At 44.3% G+C, this 19,749-nt stretch overlaps 1 protein-coding gene and 1 pseudogene across 2 annotated transcripts in view; both read left to right on the plus strand.

Moving 5' to 3' along the window:
• Positions 1-281: 281 nt before the first annotated feature.
• The window catches only part of LOC138821183 (two pore channel protein 1-like), a 60,391-nt gene continuing 40,923 nt past the window's right edge, over positions 282-19,749 (plus strand). For both annotated transcript variants that reach the window (XR_011370092.1, XM_070013263.1), the window contains exons 1-3: positions 282-371; positions 13,869-13,951; positions 15,456-15,570. Coding sequence is in view for 1 of the 2 variants with exons in the window: in XM_070013263.1 (XP_069869364.1) it covers positions 297-371; positions 13,869-13,951; positions 15,456-15,570 (273 nt within the window). In the remaining variant the exon portion in view is untranslated. The remainder of the gene's footprint in view (positions 372-13,868; positions 13,952-15,455; positions 15,571-19,749) is intronic.
• LOC138821193 (centrin-2 pseudogene) lies at positions 16,650-17,224 on the plus strand (annotated as a pseudogene).

Here is a 19,749-nt window from a genome sequence, read left to right on the forward strand (position 1 = left end):
GGGTGGCCTCTGATGCCCCACTGCCCCGCCGCGGGGTGGGTCCCCAGATCCTTCCCACGCGTTCCGCCCCCGCCCCCGGCCGGACTCCCCGCCCCGAGCGGAGCGCGCGCTCGCTAAAGGGGCCAGAGTTGGGGAGCCCGCCGCTGGCCGCAGCCTGTGCTCGGCGCTCTAGGCCGGTTCGCCGCGGTCACGAGAAGGGCCCCGCGCCGCCCGGGCCTCTTCGGGCTGGAGGAGGTCAGAGTCCGCCTCCTCGGTCCGCGCGCTGGCGCATCCCTGCCCGGGGTGCCATCGCTGCGATGCCCGGGGCTGGCCCGGCCGCCGGGGCGCACCGCCCGCAATCGGAGTACCCCGAGGAGCTGCCCTCCCAGGAGGTAAGTGGGGGGCCGCCCGCGGCGCTCCGAAGCTGCCTCGACGCCCGCCTCTCTCGCCCCGAAGCTGCCCTCCCTCTCGCCATGCCTCGGAGAAAACCTCGGAAAAACGATCCCGCGGAAATCCACCGCTGGCTGCTGGAAATGGGGACCAGGTCCTCCGGTCCACTCTGTCCTCCGAGCCTGGGGAGCCCCGTGCTCGGGAGTTGCTCAGTCCCACGTTGGGGTCACTCGGGGATCTGTCAAGCCTGTGGCTAGGGAACGTCTCCCATCCGCAGGGACAGAGCCCGCATCGACGGCCTGGCCCTGCGCTCCACGGGATCCACGCAGTGAGGAGCAGCCCCCGGGGCTCGGTGGCTCCAGCGTGCCCAGCCGCGCTCCCTGGCGGCAGGAAAGCGAGGGTCGCAGGGCAGGGACGCGCCCCGGGAAGAGGCTGCAGGATGTGGGCCTTACACAGTCCTGGTCTAACAGTGCTGGGCGCCAGAGCACATGGGTGGTGGTTCTCAGCGAGTTTGATTCCCTCCGACAGCCTGAGCTGCTTTGGAAGGTTGGAGCTTCCAAGGAGCCGTGCTGCTGTTGCTGCATGCCTTAGCTGGACAAGGACTCTGAGAGCAGAGGGAGGCCCGTACTCCTGACTCAGGAATCACGGGATGATGGACGCATCCCCTCCCTGAGCCTCTGGTTCTTCCTTTGTAAGGTCAGGGATCGTAAGTCACAGCCACTTTCAGAGGTATTGTGTAGCTATAGGTGACAATGCCCGTCAGGCCCAGCGCAGTGCCTGTCATCCAGTCATGGCTGTCCTTTCTGGGGCCTCTGTGGGTCTGTTAGTGGGCACTGGGCTGCCTCGGGTTGTGTAAGTGGTGGGAAATGGAGAGCGTTTTGGTCTATCTAACTGTCATTGAGCTGGCTTCTTCAGCTCTGGCTTGTGGCTGTCACCCCTGCCACTAGGTTTTCCAAGTGGGTTCTCGCTGAAGGGGTGTCCACCTGGGGCGAAGTGGGGGGCGTGGATATAGGCCCTGCCCAGTGCAGTGACAGCCCTCACTAGCTTGCTGGTCTCCCATAGAAGGGGGAGAACTTCCACAACTTCCAAGGGGGCTCTGTCATGGCACCTCTTCCTTAAGGGAGCAGGTAAAGAAGGAAGAGAAGGCTTCTTGGTTCCCAGCCCTTGCCTCTCAACATCCGGAACATGACAGGCCTGATTGCCATTGCCAGAGTGTTCAATGCAAGAAAGTCAGTTTAGCCTGAGATGGTTGCTATCATCCCTTGGTGTACTTCACACTTTTTTTTGTCTAAATAACTGATGCAAAAAGCTACTGATTTATGGTTTCAAAAATAATACAGGGAAGCTGTTTGCTCATGCATGTAATGCTAGCTACCCAGGAGTCTGAGAGCTGAGGGGCATGGATTGAAGCAGCCTGGGCAGGAAGATTCTCATCTGCAACTGTGGCTTAAGTGACAGAGTGCCAGTTTAATCCCAGTACTGGCATAAAAAAAGAAAGGAAAAAGAAGAGGAAGGGAGGAAAGGAGGGAGGGAGAAAGGAAGGAAGGAAGGAATAGAGGAAGGAAGGAAACTGACAATAGTCTGGAGTCCTGGTTGGTCCCTGTGAGATATTTTGTTTAATTGCATACTTACTGGAGTAAAGTCTCCTATGGCTCAGTATCTTTCAAAGACCAACCCCAAGGGAGCAAGGATAAAAGATCAGGAAGCCTAGTACCAACAGATAATCCTCTCTTTGTTTTCTGAGATGACAGCAGTGATTGAGTCATTAAATTAGACACAGCATAGGCCAATTGATTGGGTTAATTTTTTTTTTAAGTTAACTTGTGGGATGAGATATAGTGGTGCACACCTATAGAATCCCAGCTACTTGGGAAAGGAGGATCAAGATCTGAAGCTGATCAGATTATTGAGACCCTATCTCAAAAAAGTTTCTGGTGATGTGGTTCATGACTCTAATCCCAGCTACTTTGGTAGGAGGAGGTTGGAGGATCAAGGCCTAAGGCTGAGTAAAATAAACGAGACCTTAAATGAAAAACAAACTAAAATGAAAGGGTTGGGGTGTGGCTGAATTCATGGAGGAAGTACAAGGCCCTGAGTTCAAAATTCAGTAGCATCAAAAATAAAAATAAAAATACATACAATAAAAATTAAGGAAGTTAGCTTTGGGTCATAGAATAAGAAACTGCCTCCTCACCTTTAATGTTCATTATCACCTTGTCCTATCAAGTAGATTTTTTTGAAGTGTCTACTGGGTTTTTATTTTGGCAACTATTAAAAAGGGAATATATTTCTTTGGTGAACTGAAGACTTTCAGCTTTGAAATAGAAATAACCAGTTGCTAGTGATCCTCAGCCTTACTGATGGTTAGAATTAGTAGAAACTTCTGGGAACATACCTGGCTCACTTTGATTCACTGACCTGGGTTATAGTAGCTTAGATTACAGGGAGATTCAAAATGCAGAGACACTTTTGTGCTAGTACTGGGACTTGAACTCAGGGCATTGGCTTTTTTGCTCAAGGCCGGTCCTCTACCATTTGAGCCACATCTCTACTTCCAGGTTTTGCTGTTTAAATGATGATAAGAGCCTCTCAGACTTCCCTGCCCAGGCTGGCTTCAAATTGAGATCCTTAGATAGTAGTCTTCTAAGTAGTTAGGATAACAGGCGTGAGCCACCAGCACGTGGTCTATGCTGTTTCTTTTCCATAGATCTATATGGTCACCTTTTATTTGAATGTTCCTTATTCTTCAGTTTGTTTATGCAGTGTGTGTTTGTGTGTGTGTGTGTGTGTGTGTGTGTGTGTGTGTGTGTGTGTGTGTGTGTGTGTGTGTGTGTGTGGTCTTGGAGATGCAACACACAGGGCCTTGCACATATGCTCTGTCACTGAGCTACATCTGGAGACCTCACAAAGGTCTTTGAATATCTGTCTTCCAGCTCTTTGTGTTGCCTTATAGATATTTTCACAGAAACTCTTGGCAAGAGAAAATGGCAGTAACTAGAAAGGCTACAGCAGGGTTTTTGCATATGTGATTTGACTGAACAGTCCCTTAGAGCATTGTGAGACAGTGTTCACTAAATTAGGTGGTCCATTTGGAAATGTCCACAGGGGCCAAGGAACAACAAAAACTCACTGCACTAGGTGGGCTGGGTAGAAATGATGAGGAGACTGGGGCCTTTGATGGCCAGAAGGACATGTTCTGTACCCAAGGAAGACCACCACCATTCACCTCCAACTGACTGGGAATCAAATGGGCTGCTATAGATCACAAAAATGACCACCAAGTCTTCCCATCCCCTAACACAGGGCTCCTTTACAATATGGCATTGCAACTTTCATTAAGAGGTGGGTTCTGTTTGTCCAGCCCTTAAATCCAGGCCTGGCCATGAGATTTGTTTTGAGTCACAGCTGAGGTTTTTGGTTTGTTTGTTTTTCTTTCTTTCTGGTACTAGGGCCTGAACTCTGGGTGTAGGCACTGTCTTTTAGCTTTTCTACCACTTAAAGCACAGCTCCACTTCTGGATTTTTGCTAGTTAATTGGAGATTAGAGTCTTGTGGACTATCCTGCTTGAGATAGCATTGAACCTCAATCCTCAGATCTTACCTTCCTGAGTAGCCAGCATCTTGGCATGAGCTACTGGCAGCGGGCTGGCTCTTGACTTGATTTGGGATACACATGACCAAGACACATAAAGAAGATTCCTGGACCATCCACAGAGTCTTTCAGAATCTCCCACAACTATTGGGATCAGCTAAGTTGGCCCGGAGCAGTTCTGCTCAGCTAACCCACAGAATATGGGAAAATAGTGTTTATTCAGGTGATTTAGTATTGGAGCCAGAAGCAAAACCTTACAGTAATACAACTCTGCATTGCCAGATGTTATGATCTTTTAAATAAAAACCATAAGTTCAAATTTTTGTGTAAGTTCCAATTTTGAGAAAAAAATCTGCATTACTTGCCAACATCCTAAAAGCACTTAATGGGCCAAACAAAACACATCTTTAGGCTGAACATAGCTTGGTGGTTGTTGGTTTCCAACTTCCTACATAGATACAAGGGGAGGGGTTTCTATGAACAATGCCTCATTACCTCCTGTCACCCATCCACCCTTCTTGCCACAAGAGTGACTGCTCATGTGCAGTGGATGGGAAGACTGGACATTTCTTTGTTCTCCACTGAGAGCTGTTGGAATCATCTTTCCCTTTCTCTTCCTCTCAGAGATTCTAAAGGTTTCGTCACAAAATCAATGTAGGTTTAAATCTTGGGGGAGAAGAAATGGTGTATTATGGAAAGAGGAGAAAAAGTCAGAAGTCAGTTATTGTCATAGTTCAATGAGACCAGAAAATACATGAGAAGCAATAGGAAGACGATTGTACTTAGTCAGTGATTTTTCTTTCTTTTCTTCCCTGTAATCTTTTTTTTTTTGGGGGGGTGGTACTGGGGATTGAACTGAGGAATTCATGCTTGCTAGTCAGGTACTCATTTGACACACCTCCAACCCTGTTTCTGTGTTGGTTATTTACTGCCAGTACAGGAGCTAGAACCCAGGAGTTGGGCACTGTCCCTTAGCTTGTTGGTGCTCTACCACTTGAACCACACTGCTTCTGGCTTTTTGCCTGAGCTGGCTTTCAACCTGATCCTCAGATCTCAGCCTCCTAAGTAGCTAGTTTAGATGTGAGGTCTTGATTTATGCCTGGGCTAGCCTGGGCTGTGATCCTTCTATGTGCCTTTTGCATAACAGGTATGCACCACTATGCTCAGCTATGTGTTTCTCCCGTAGGTGGGATAATAATTATGTGTAAGGGTTATGTCCAGCCATTGGCTAGAAGAAATCTATTGTCTGAGCTGGCCTTGAGTCACCATCCCCCAAAACCATGTTTGCTTCTTAAATAGCTAGTAGTACAGGCTTGATCCACTACACCTGGCTACACAAGTGGTTTATAATCTTTTTTTTGTGTGTGTGTGTGTGGATCCTGGGGCTTGAACTCTGCCCTTGGGCACTGTCACTCAACTCTTCAGCTCTAGGCTAGTGCTCTATCACTTTGAGCCACAGTGCCACTTCTGGTTTTTTTTTTTTTTTGGTAGTTAATTGGAGATAAGAGTCTCATGGCTTTTCCTGCCCGGGCTAGCTTTGAACCTCAATTCTCAGTTTCCAGCCTCCTGGGTAGCTAGGATTACAGGTGTGAGCCACAGGCAAGTATTTTGTTACAGTAGCAGAAAGCTGACTACCCCACTATGCAAACTTGGAAAGTATGTGTAGTGTTGGAATGGTGTGACTAATGTAGAGCACATTCTTTCTTTTCTGGGAAGTGGCTTTGGTACAGATAAACATTCTGCAAAGAACACTATTTCCTACACAAAATGGACAGGAAGGCTAAAAGTTGTATGTGAATGACAGGGAGGCTGGGACAGAAGAAAAGTAAATACCAGAAGGTAGAGCAGATGAGATGTTAAAAGGGAATACATATCATTGCCAGGTACTGGCGTCTCATGTCTATAATTTTAGCCATTGGAGAGACTGAGCTCTGGAGGACCTGGGACTGGTTGGCTGGTTCAAGTCTATGTCACCAGATGGCGATGAGGTTTAGTGAAAATTTCCCTTTAAATGTAGGAATTCTTCACTTAGAGTCTTTGACTTCAATCACAGCATAAGAATTTCTGAACAAGTCACAACGGTAGGAAAACTTGGCAGAGCTTTATTAAGTAAACAAGCAGGCAAGCAGATGAACAGACAAAAAAACAAAAACCAGACAAATGCACAAAAGGGCAGGGGCACACTCTACCATAGTGTGGGTGCTCTCATGGAAGAGACAGAGACAAAGAAGAGACACATACACACAGGGAGACACCCAGAGAGACATAGTGCACTTTGGGCTCTTGGGATATTTATAGGGTAAAGGCAGGGGGTCTGCTTCATTGTTATGCAAAGATAAGTGCTTTGTCTTTTTTTTTTTTTTTTTTTTTTGGCGGGGCCTGAACTCTGGGCCTGGGCGCTGTCCCTCAGCTCTTCAGCTCAAGGCTAGCGCTCTACCACTTGAGCCACAGAGCCACTTTCGGCTTTTTCTGTTTATGTGGTGCTGAGGAATCGAACCCAGGGCCTCATGCATGCAAGGCAAGCACTCTACCACTGAGCCACCTCCCCAACCCCAGTGCTTTGTCTTTGCTCTAATCACCTGGTATTACTTTCTGAGTTTCCAGGTAAGAATGCATCCTGCCATGAAAACAGATCTTTACCCTTGAGATGAGGAGGTGCCCTGCTATCTGTCTTTTGGGGACAAAAGGTGGCTTAAGTTTGAAGAAGGAGTTTTCTCAGTAAGCCATACCTCCTGGCAAACAAATGTTAATTTTGGGGGTGAGGCATGCATCCCTCAGGAAGGAATGCATCTTTGTCTCTCTTTGAAGCAAGGATGGCACTTCTATGTTTCTAAGTATCCCACATCAGCCAGACCAGGTAGAAAAATTTGCTACTAACTTCTCAACCCATAGCTAGGCACAGTGACAAATGCCTGCCATCCCAAGCTAGATGTGAGGCGGATACTGGGTGGATTGCAGTTCTGTGCAAGGCTGGGCAGAAAAGCCTGCAAGACTCCATCTCCATAGAGAGAAGCTGGATGTTGTGCTTGTGTTTGTCATCTCAGTAATGATGAGAAGGCTAAAAGTAGGTGGATTGAAGCTTGGGCAGGAAGTGAGACCCAATCTCAAAAATAACCAGCAATGGGGCTGGGAAGGTGGCTCAGTGGGAGAGTGCTTGCCTTGCCTGCATGAGGCCCTGGGTTTGATTCCGCAGAACCACATACACAGAAAAAGCCGGAAGTGGCACTGTGGCTCAAGTGATAGAGCACTTGCCTTGAGCTGAAGAGTCAAGGAACGGCACCCAAGCCCAGAGTGCAGGCCCCACGACCGACAAAAAAAAAAAAAAAGAGAAAAGAAAAATAACCAGCAAATACGAGGGCCAGAAGTGTGACTGAAGGGGTAAAACATCAGCTTAGCAAGCACGAGGCCTTAGTTCAAAACCCAATACCACAAAATAACAACAACAACAATAACAATAGGAGACAGATGTCAGAAAGGTACTAGTTCAGAATGGGAAAGCTTTGAGAGATGGTCTGTGGGTTGCTCCTGAAGCTGTGGGGTAGGGCAGAAGCAGGGTTGTGAGGAAAGATGAGGGGGGGGCCCAGTTGATGACAAAGTGACAGCTTTCATCTACCAGACAAGGAGTTAGCTTTGCAATAGACACTGTCTGCCTTTGTTTGAAAAGTAGGCATCAAACTCACACTGAAAACAGTGGCTAGGAAGAAGGAAGGGGCTAGAATCATCATGGAGGGAGGAGGGGGATGGTGGGGCAGGGGCACTCATGGGACAGTCCTTATTTACGCAGAGGGAAGAAGATTACACTGAGAGACTGGAGCTTCTGAATATTAAGTGAAGAAGGAGCTCCTTGAGGGAAAATAAAGGAGAAAGCTTGAAATGTTAGTGTAAAGGCCAACTAGCTATCATGAAAGCGAGAGCAGAATTTAGTGTAGGAAAGATTGGCTGCAGGAGGAAGGGGGTTGGGGGACAGAGGATGATGCAGTAATTGTTTCACTCAAGGTCAGAAATCTGGGTGATGTCTTGGAGGAAAGCCCTTGGGCTGATTGGCTACAACTGATGTACCTCAAATCCATCAGTTGTCAATCTGTTTAAGTTTGTGGACAAACTTTTACTGGGACTGTCAGGATGTTTAATAGTTTCTTCTGTGTGTGTGTGTGTGTGTGTGTGTGTGTGTGTGTGTGTGTGTGTGTGTGTGTGTGTGTGTGTGTGTGTGTGTGTGTGTGTGTGTGTGTGTGTGTGTGTGTGTGTCTATGCACATACATGCTGGGGATTGACCCCCGGGCCTTGTAAATGCTTAGCACCTGCTCTACCACCCCAGATCTGTATCATTTTTTAAAGTTGGGAGCAACAATGGCCTTAAAGAATTTTGCTGTAATTGTCTGTGGCATTGCACATGCCTGCAATCCCTTGGGATGTGAAGATAGGGAAATCTTGAGTTCAGGGTCAATGTGGGCAAAATTGCTAAGAACCTATGTCAGAAGCAAAATAAAAACAAAGGAGTTCACTAGTGTGGCTCAGTAGCAGAGCCCAAAGCCCAGGGTTCAATCCTTAGTACTATGAAAAAGATTTTGCTGTAAATTTTTTTTTTAAAGAAAAACAATCTTGATATCAGAATTCTTTGCTGTGCCAGTATTATCTTTCTGATATTCAAAGGAACTTTAATAAAGTTGATGCACATTCACTAAAACAAACTAAAAACAAACCAACTGTTACTTTTTGCCTAAACTAGATTTCTAAGCCTGTCCTAGGACTCCACTGTTCTTCATTGTAAAGGATGTTCAATGACAGGGTGCCAGTGGCTCACACCTGTAATCCTAGCTACTCAGGGGGCTGAGATCTGAGAATCACGATTCAGAGCCATCCCAGGTAGGATAGTCCATGAGACTTATCTCTAATAAACCATCAGAAAACCAGGAGTGGCACTGTGGCTCAAGTAGTAGAGTGGTTGCTTTGAGCTGAAGAGCTGAGACACAGCACCCAGGCCCAGAGTTCAAGCAATGACCGAACCCCCACCCCCCAAAAAAAGATGTTCAATGGAAAAATACCTGATACTAAATTTTTCTATTAAAATAAATTTTAATATGTAAAAGAAAAATGTTTGCTGAGTGTTAAACACATACATAATGCTTCTTAGATTTTATAAGCTGCTTTAAAATAGTCCTACTAGGGCCGGGAATGTGGCTTAGTGGTAGCTTAGTGCTTACTTAGAATCCATGAAGCCCTGGGTTTGATTCCTCAGTACCACATAAACAGAAAAAGCCAGAGGTGGCACTGTGATTCATTGGTAGAGTGCTAGCCTTGAGCAAAAGAACTCAGGGACAGTGCCCAGGCCCCCAGTTCAAGCCCCACAACCACCACCAACAATAACAAAAACAAAAATAGGCTTACCAGGGGCAGAGTGTCACTCTGTAGTGGAACATTTGCCTAGACTATGCAAGGCCCTGGGTTCAGCCTTCAGCATTGCAAAAGCAAGAACAAACACATAGATAAAACACAAAACCCCAAAAAGAATTGTCATGCTAGCCCTAAGAATGTGTGTGACTACAACAGTGATCATTATTACAGCAGCTAATCAATCTCTGAGGTTAGTAATAGCTTCTATTGCTTTATTCTCTATGAGAGTTTCACTATGTAGCTCAGGGTAGCTTTAAATTTGAGATCCTTCTTCCTCAGCCACCCAAGTGCTAGGATTTCAGGTTTGTACCTGGGCTTTCACAATAGTCTTTTGTTGTTGTTGTTGTTTATTTATTTTTGGCAGTACTGGAGTTTGAATTCAGGGCTTTGTGCTTTCTAGCCAGACATTCTACACTTAAGACATAACCTGAGTCCTTTTTGGTTATTTTTATTTATTTATTTATTTTTGTCAGTCGTGGGGCCTGAACTCTGGGCTTAGAGCGCTCGCCATGAGCGCTCTACCACTTGAGTCACAGTGCCACTTCTGGCTTTTTCTACTAATGTGGTGCTGAGGAATCGAACCCAGGGCCTCATGCATTCAAGGCAAGCACTCTACCACTGAGCCACCTTCCCAGCCCATGGTTATTATTACTTTTTATAGGGCTTTGCTTTTTGCCTGGGGCTAGCCTTGAACCAAAACCTTTTTTCCTAAATACCTTGGATCACTGTGCAAATGACCATGCTTGACTTCTTTGTTGAAATCTCACATTAACTTTTCACCCAAGCTGACTTCAAACCATGATTCTCTAGTTCTTGGCTTGCTAAGTAGCTGAGATTACAGGCAAGAGCCACCACCCCAGGCTCTTCTCATCAGTTTTTAATCCACACATTTATTTAATAATTTATTTAGACATTTCACAGGCTTATTGAACTATACGTGATATACATTATATTTGTTAATGTTGACAACCTGATGAGTTTTGAAGCATAAAGGTACTTATAACATCACAGTGAGGATAATGCACATACTTGTTATACCTAGAAGTTTCCTCTATGTTTCATAACCCCTACCTTGCTTCATAACACCTCCCACCCCAAATCCCTACAACCACTAATCTGGTTTCCATTATTGTATCATTTTTTATTCTCTATGCTATAGAGAATAGATTTTTTTTTTGGGTCCAGTCATAGGGCCTGAACTCTGGGCCTGGGCGCTGTCCCTCAGCTTTTCAGTTCAAGGCTAGCGCTCTACCACTTGAGCCACAGCGCCACTTCCGGCTTTTCTCTTTTTGCTTATGTGGTGCTGAGGAAAGGAACCCAGGGCCTCGAGCATGCAAGGCAAGCGCTCTACCACTGAGCCACCTTCCCAGCCCCTAGAGAATAGATTTTTATACTTAAGGTTTTTTCTCTTTTATACAATGGGCTCATTCAGTGGTCACTGTTTGGAAGGAAAGGACTAGTTTCTTTCACTCAGCACAACTATTTTGAGATTCATGCATTTCATGGCATGTGTCAGTTGCACACTCCTTTTTACTGCTGAGTAGTAGTACACTGGGTATCTGTACCATATTTTGTATACCCATTTACCTGTTTGTTGATTCTGGTAATTGCTAGCTTTTGACTAAGTGGAACAAACATTTGTGCAAGCGTAGCCTTAGAATAGTGTGTTCAACACACCCTGCATTCTTAGGCTGGGTGTTCAAGCCTTCCTGTGGACATGTGCTAAGTGCTGCTTTTTGGTAAATACTTAGAAATGGAATGAATGGATTGCTGGACCAAAATGGAATATCAAAAACCAAAATTTTAAATCAAAACACAGTTTCTACTGAATGTATGTTGCTTTTGTTCCATCATAAAGTTGAAAAATTCTGAATTGAACTGTCATGATTTAGGGACCATCTTATAAAGTTTGGAATCTTTTTTTTTTCACTTGGAATCTTTGGACCTCTTTGAATACTTCATGCAGGATTTTGTTTTTTTGTTTGTTTTTTTGTGAGTCCTGGGGCTTGAACTCAGGCATAGGGACTGTCCTCGAGCTTTTTTGCTCAAGGCTAGAGCTCTACCACTTGAGCCACAGCTACACTTGTGGGGATTTTTTTGGATAGTTTTTTTATTAGAGATAAGATACTCACAGATTTTTTTTCCTGCCTGGGCTAGTTTCCATTTGGATCTGTGATCCTCACATCTCAGCCTCCTGTGTAGATACGATTACAGACATAAGTCATCAGTGCTCAGCTCATTTTTATTTTATTTTATTGTATGGGTGATGTCAGAGGGGTTACGGTTATATAAGTAAGGTAATGAGTACATTTCTCGTCGAATATTGTTACCCCCTCCTTTGTTTTCTCCCACTTCCCTCCCTCCATTTCCCTTCCCTCAAGTTGTAAAGTTCATTTCCAACATGGTGTTTTGTGAGTATTGCTGTTGCATTGGTTCACCCTTCGTCCTTTGTCTTACTATTTTGTTATTCCCCTTCATTTAAAAAAATTGACTTGCTGATTACTAAGAGATTTCATCCAAAATAGACAGGACACCTCCTCTGTTATGAGGAGGCAGCTCAGGTAATCAGCTGGCTGGATAGGCTGTTTTTCTCTGTTTTTCTTCATAGCTCTACACATCTCATTTACCCAGAATCAGGAATGTGTGGCCCACAGGGAGACACAGCAGGACTGGTCTACAGGAAAAGCCAGTTTCCAGATGCTCTTTGTTTGGTTGGATATTGGCAGCTATTTAAAATCTTATCACTGTTTATGGGAACAGGAAAATATGGTGCTCATGAACTAGTGTGTGTGTGTGTGTGTGTGTGTGTGTGTTGGTCCAGTCCTGGGCTTGAACTTAGGACCTGGGCACAGTCTATGAGTTTTTGTGTTGTTCAAGGCTCTACTACTTCTTGAGCCACAACTCCTGGCATTTTAGTGGTTAATTGGACTTTTTTGGACTTATGGACCTTTTTTGCCTGGGCTGGCTTCAAACATGATCCTCAGATCTCAGCCTCCTGGGTAGCTAGGTTTACAGGTGTGAACCACTGGCACCCAGATCTGGCACTGTTTTTAACTTTTTTTGGGGGGGGTCCGGTCGTGGGGCCTGAACTGTGGGCCTGGGCACTGTCCCTCAGCTCTTCATCTCAAGGCTAGCGCTGTACCACTTGAGCCATAGCGGTACTTCTGGCTTTTTTCTTTTTGCTGAGGAATCGAACCCAGGGCCTCAGGCATGCCAGGCAAGTGCTCTACCACTGAGCCACCTTCCCAGCCCCCTGTTTTTAACTTTTGGAGGAGGCAATTTGACATAATTCTCAAATAGAAAGCACATCTACTTTTCATGCAGAACTTACATTCTGTCCTACAAAAACATTTACCTAGCATGGTGTGTGTGTATGTGTGTATGTGTGTGTGTGTGTGTGTGTGTGTGTGTGTGTATGTGAGAGAGAAAGGGAAAGACAGACAGATACACAAACAGAGACAGAGACAGATACACAGCAAGACAGAGAGGGAGGAAGAGACAGAGACAGAAATATTTAGGTGTGATTGTTTGAAATTTAAAAATTGGAAATTATTTAAATAACAAATATTTTAAATTTTAGGTAGATCTATATATACTATCATAGAGAATATGCAGGTTAAATTGAACAAAAGTGAAACATGAATTATATAAAAGTAATTTGACTATTAATTTTTTGTGTGGTGCTGAGAAGGGGACTCAAAGCCTTGTGCACACTAAACAAATGGGCTACCACTGAGCTAATTTTATCACTTCAACTTATATGCAGGTATACAGTCATTCCTTAAGGAAGAGTTAGATTTACAAGTCACCAAGGCAACAATTTAACTTGTCAAAAATTACTCTTGAAATCTGGCACCAGTGGCTCACACCTGTAATCTTAGCTGCTCAGGAGGCTGAAATCTGAAGAGCAAGGTTTGAAGCCAGCCTGGGCAGAAATCTGTGAAACTTTTTTCTCCAATTAACCAGCAAAAAGCCAGAAATGGAGGTATGGCTCAAATGATAGACCACCTGCCTTGAGTGGAAAAACTTAAGGGACAGTGCCTAGGCCTTGAGTTCAAGCCTTAGTGCTGGCACAATATACACACACACAGACACAGAGAGAGAAGATAGAGAAAGAGAGAGAGAAGTTCTTTAACTACCTATCAAGTAGACTAAAATAATTCTGTGTTTGTATATTTGTGTGTGCACAATAGGTAGCCACAACCCTTCATATGTATGCAAAACATACCATTTAAGGACCCATGCATGATCTGTTCAGGGACTTCTTACTTTCCTTTCTTCTTCTGAGCATCTGTATTTAAATTCAACATGGTGAAGTGTTCTGTGGTCCCGCTGGGCTGCAGGATCCTGGGGCAGTGAACATACCACACTGATGATGTCCGTTGCCTCTGGGGACAGAGGCTCAGGGGAAGAGGGTAAGGGTATGAGGGGGTCCTGAGGCATCACAAAGGAGAAGGAAATATGACCTTTCCTACTCTGACCTTTTTCTCCCTTTTCTTTCTCTTCACGGGGAGCAGGACCTCCTCCTGGCAGCTGCCTATGTCTCTGATGCCCAGTACAACCGGAATGTTCCATTCGAAACATCCCCTCAGGCCATCAGGTAAAGTATGAGACCTTCTGTCCCCTAGAACTATCTGACTACCAGAACTTAGTATGCCTGATGGTGAACAAATTTGAACAAACATGAAGGATGTGTAGGGTATGGCAAACAGAATTGGATAAAACCGAAATTGCAGAGCTGGAGATCAAATCCAGAGCCTCAAACATGCTAGGCAAGTTTTCAACTACTGAGCTGCACTTCCATGTCCAAAGTCAATGTTATTTTAAGTTATAAGAGCTTCAGAGATGAAGAGAGGCTAATAGAGTAATGAACAAAACTGGGATGCAACACTCAGATTTGTTTAATTCATGGAATTTAATTTCTTCTTCCTTTTTTTTTGGACTGGTGTCAGGATTTGCACTCAGAACCTCACCTTTGCTCAGCTTGCTTGCTCAGCTGGCACTCTTGCACCTGAACCACACTTCCAGTCCAGCTTTTTGCTGGTTACTATGGAGATGGTGTCTTCATGACTTTTCTACCTGGGCTGGCCTTGAACTGTGATCTCAGTTTGCTTAGTAACTAGGATTACAGGTGTGAGCTACTAGCACCAGGCTGGATCCAGTTTTTTCCATCTCACTCTCTAAACATTGAACCAAGCATCTGTCCTTGAATAAGAACAAAATGTTTTTTACCATCAGGGCTCAGTGTCAGATGTCCTCAAGGGCAAGAAATGCTGTCAAATGCTTTCAGGCAGGAGGGGGCGCTGTCCTCACTCCAGCAAGGGAACCAAGTAGTTGCCAGATATGTTCTGGGCCTGCCATCAGATGGGGTGGTGTACATTGGGTTAGGCGCCATGACACATAATGACAGATCACTGACAGACCAAGGGTTTCCTCTGCGTCAGTCACCAAAGTCCTCAAAGGAGTATTCTTTCATTTCTGCCAACTACTTGGTGAGAAAGGCACCAATTCTTACCTAAGCTTATCCAGAAAGTGTTGTTTGAGATGTGATCACATTCTTGATTTTATTTTCTGTTAGAATTTTTTAAATGAATGATGCCTCTCATCCCCAGAACTTAAAGGAGGTACGATGAGGCTAACTTCTTTATTTTACATACTATTTTTTTAAATATGTGTGTGTACTGATACTGGGGCTTGAACGCAGGTCATAGGTCCTGTCTCTGAGTTTTTGTGCTCAAGGATAGCACTGTACCACTTGAGCACAAGCTCTACTTAAACTTTTTTGGTGTTTCCATTGGAAATAAGAGTCTCATGGATTTTCCTGCATGGACTGGCTTTGAACTATGATCCTCAGATCTGAGCCTCCTAAGTAGCTAGGATTGTCAGTACCATGAGGTACTGACACCCAGCTCATTAGTAATTTTTATTCACTGATTTTACTTTTTTGCAGTGTGGGGATGGAACGTAGAACCTTGAATATGCTAGGAAGACACACCGACACAACCTCCCCTCCCCGCAGCCCCTTAGTCTTGTAGAGAAAAACCTGAATGCTGTTGAGCTCCTGACCCTCAGCAATAACCACTTTTATTTTCTTTCCTCTTCAGACTTTACTACTTTTATAACCACTGGACAATGAGAGCAGCCACATACTTCTTTATTTGTGTAGACCTTTCTCTTGCTCTGTTTGAGGAACCAGCTTTGTTCCCACTGCCATTCTTGGTAAGCATTACACATGATCTGGTTAACTACATCTGTGTAGAGACGCTGAACCCCTTCCTAACTCTCCTTAAATTCCAACAAATAGGAATTTAGTTTTGGTTTTCTTGCTGGAGGTTGGAAGAATTCTGCTCACTTGTTAGCTGAAAATTCAGTCGTAAGGCATTTTAAGGGCAGTAGAAGTTTTGGGTCTTAGGAAAGGAAAAATCAGGTAGAGATGATATAAAGGATGTTTTGAAATGTATATATTTAAATGTATATATTTAATGCCAAATAGTGTTATCCTATATGTATGACATGCACTTGCCACATTTTTAGCTTTTTTTCATAGTCAAAAACTATTATTTATTTTGCTTAATAGTTGATCACAGGGGATTTTGAGTAACATATAAAATGAACCAGCTAATCTAGCTGGATCTAAAAGATAAACTGAAGACCAGTCGCTGCTCTCTCTGTCTTAATGACTGTCAGTTGCTCAGCAATTACTGCTTATGGGTGCTGTAGTGTTTTCCAGTGTGTTCTCTACATTCTCCCTAACTTCATAGGTCTTCTGGGAGATGGGTACTCCTCCTACTTCCTTCCCCACCTCTTTTTTTTTTTTTTTTGCTGGTACTGGGTACTTGTGCTTTCTTGGTGTGCTTATTAAGCGGGTGCTTTATCAGTTGACCCGTGGCTCCAGTCTGGCTTTCTGCTGGCTAATTAGAGATGGAGTCTCTTGGACTTGTCTGGATTTGAACAGTGATCCTTTGGCTCAGCTTCCTGAGTAGCCACGATTGGAGGTTTGAGCCACTAGTGCCTGGATTTATCATTCTTTTTTAAACAGATGAGAAAGTTGAGTCTTAGAAGGATTATCGGACTTGTCCAAGGGCTTTAAGCCAACTCTGTCTGATTTCAAAGCTATTACTTTTTAAAAAGTCATTCTTCTTTTATGTTTCTTTTATCTACTGCTATGCAACACACAATCTCCAAACTGCAACACTTGAGGACAGAGACTAGGAAATGAGGGGCTATAGAGCCATCTTCAGCTGTAGTCAGCTAAGAAAAATGCTATAAAGAGAATTCGTGAGCGGATTCCATCAGCAATGGCTTCTCCTTTTAAGAAGACAAACATGATACCAACTGCCCAGCTTAAAAGGATGAGTCTTAAACCAGAGCTTACTGAAGAGCAAAAACAGAAAATCCAGGAGGCCTTTGGTCTCCTTGATGTCAATGGCACAAGGACCATCCATGTTAAATATCGAAGGTGGAAATGAGAGACCTTAATTTTGAACCCAGGAAAGAAGAAATCAAGAAAATGATAAGTGAAATTGATAAGCAAAGGACAGAAAAAAACGACCTTCTGTGACTTCTTGACTGTGATGACTAAGAAAGTGACTGAGAAAGACACCAAAGAAGAAATGCTGAATGCTTTCAAGGTGTTTGATGATGATGAAACTGGGAAGATACCATTCAAAAGTCTGAAGTGGGTAGCCAAGGATGTGGTGAAAACCTGACTGGCAAGGAGCTGTAGGAAATGATTGATGAAGCTGATTGGGATGGAAACAGAGAGGTCAATGAGCAAGATTTCCTGTGCATTATGAAAAAGACTAGCCTCTATCAAGATCAGTGTCTTCTTTTCTACCAAAATCATGTGTGCCTGCCGTTGTGTGAAATCTAAATTTTGACGACCTAATTCCTCCTCCCTCAGACTTCACAACTTTAGCAATGGCCTTAAATCTCTTTTAGCCTTTTGAAAATGCTCTGATATTAGGGTTCTTTGTAAAATGACTGATGATTTTTTTTTTTTTGTCGGTCGTGGGGCTTGAACTCTGGGCCTGGGCGCTGTCCCTCAGCTCTTCAGCTCAAGGCGAGCGCTCTACCACTTGAGCTACAGCGCCACTTCCGGTTTTCTGGTGGTTTATTGGAGATAGGAGTCTCATGGTCTTTCTTGCCCGGGCTGGCTTTGAACCGCGATCCTCAGATCTCAGCCTCCTGAGTAGCTAGGATTACAGGCGTGAGCCACCAGCGCCCGGCTATGACTGATGATTTTTAAAAGCAGATAGAAAACACATTCAAGTGGAGAAAGGGTCTTAAAGTTTGATCACTTACCATTTCTCCTGTATTGCGTTACTCTTGTCATGCCTTTCCACACAGATGCAGCCACAGAATACCTTAGATAAGCACATGTGCCATGCTGCCCCAAGCAGTGGTCATTCTTCAGTGATTCTGGTTTTTAGTTGATACCTGAGTGAAGTTTTGTCTTCTTCTTGTTGTTGTTGTTGTTTTTTATCCTGTCATGGGGCTTGAACTCTGGGCCTGGGCGCTGTCCCTCAGCTCTTCAGCTCAAGGCTAGCGCTTTACCACTTGAGCCACAGCGCCACTTCTGGCTTTTTTCTTTTTGCTTATATGATGCTAAGGAATTGAACCCAGGGCCTCATGCATGCAAGGCAAGCACTCTACTACTGAGCTAGCTTCCCAGCCCAAAGTTTTGTCTTTTATAAGACTCAGTGAATTTTTTTATTGTGAAAATACTGTACAGAGGGGTTACAATTACATGGGCAAGATAATGAGTACATGTCTTATCAAGCATTGTAGCCTCCTCCTTTGTTTCCCCTTCCCATCCTACCCTCGTCCCACTCCCCCCACCCAATCCTCCCCCCCCCACCAAAGTTGTAAAGTTCATTTTCGACATAACGACTTGTACATCTCATGGTTGCAATGGGTCCACCTGTATCCCTATTTAAATGATTTGTTTTTCCCCTTCCCCTCCACAAATTATACCGACATCAAATACAGTGAAAGCAGGGTTATACCGTGGGGGAGGGACATACATATCAACAAAAAAATAATCTATAAATGTGTTAGAAACAATCACATGAAAGAAAAAAAAACATTTGAATACATATCTTAGGGTTCCTTTCCCTAACATCAACTTATCTGACCTTTTCTGCTTGACTCAGACATATACTAGTTATTGCAAATAAGGGAGACCATGAGACCTGTGTTACTTTGGGCCTGGCTTTCTTCACTTAATATAATTTTTTCCAAGTCTTTCCTTTTCTAACAAATGAGGCAATGTCATTCTTTCTGATGAAGGCATAGAATTCCATTGTGTATATATACCACATTTTCTTTTTTTTTGGGGGGGGTCCAGTCGTGGGGCCTGAACTCTAGGCCTGGGCACTGTCCCTCAGCTCTTCAGCTCAAGGCTAGCACTCTACCACTTGAGCCACAGTGTCACTTCCGGCTTTTTTCTTTCTGCTTATGTGGTGCTGAGGAATCGAACCCAGGGCCTCAAGCATGCAAGGCAAGCACTCTACCGCTGACCCACCTTCCCAGCCCCATACCACATTTTCTTGACCCATTCATCTACTAAGGGGCATCTGGGTTGGTTCCATATCTTAGCTATGGTAAATAATTCTGCAATAAACATAGTGGTGCTGGTAGCTTTAGTGTGGTCTTGTTTGTGAACATTTGGGTAAATGCCCAAAAGTGGGATTGCTGGGTCATAGGGGAGCTCTATGTGGAGTCTTTTGAGGAACCTCCATACTGCTTTCCAAAGTGGTTGAACAAGTTTACACTCCCACCAACAATGCAGTAAGGTTCCCTTCTGTCCACATCCTCTCCAGCATCTGTTGTTATTAGAGTTCTTGATTATAGCCATTTTAACTGATGTGGTATCTAAATGTTGTTTTGATTTGCATATCTTTTATGGCTAGGGAGGTTGAGCATTTCTTCATGTGTCTATTGGCCATCTTTCTTTCCTATTCAGAGAAGTTTCTCTTTAAGTCGTTAGCCCACTTATTTATTGGACAGTTGTTTCTTTGAACATTTGTTGTTGAGGGATTTAATTTTTTGAGTTCCAAGTATATTTTAGATATGAGACCTTTGTCCGTTGTATGGCTATTCTCCCAATCCGTGGGCTTTCTATTGATCTTGCTGGCTATGTCCTTGGCCATGCAGAAGCTCTGCAACTTCATGCAATCCCATTTGACAACCTGTCTTTGATTTGTTGTGTTTCTGGGTCTCTATTAAGAAAATTTCGGCTTGTGCCAAGGAGACCTAGGGTTTCTCCTATTTCATCCTGTAATGTTTTCAGAGTGTCTGCTTTGACTCTGAGGTCTTTGATCCATTTGGAGTTGATTCTGGTGCAGGGTGATATATAAGGATCTAGCTTTAGTTTTCTACAAGTAGTTAACCAAT

Source organism: Dipodomys merriami, unplaced genomic scaffold (assembly GCF_024711535.1).
Source record: "Dipodomys merriami isolate MVZ:Mamm:240054 unplaced genomic scaffold, mDipMer1.0.p SCAF_90, whole genome shotgun sequence".
NCBI lineage: Eukaryota > Metazoa > Chordata > Mammalia > Rodentia > Heteromyidae > Dipodomys > Dipodomys merriami.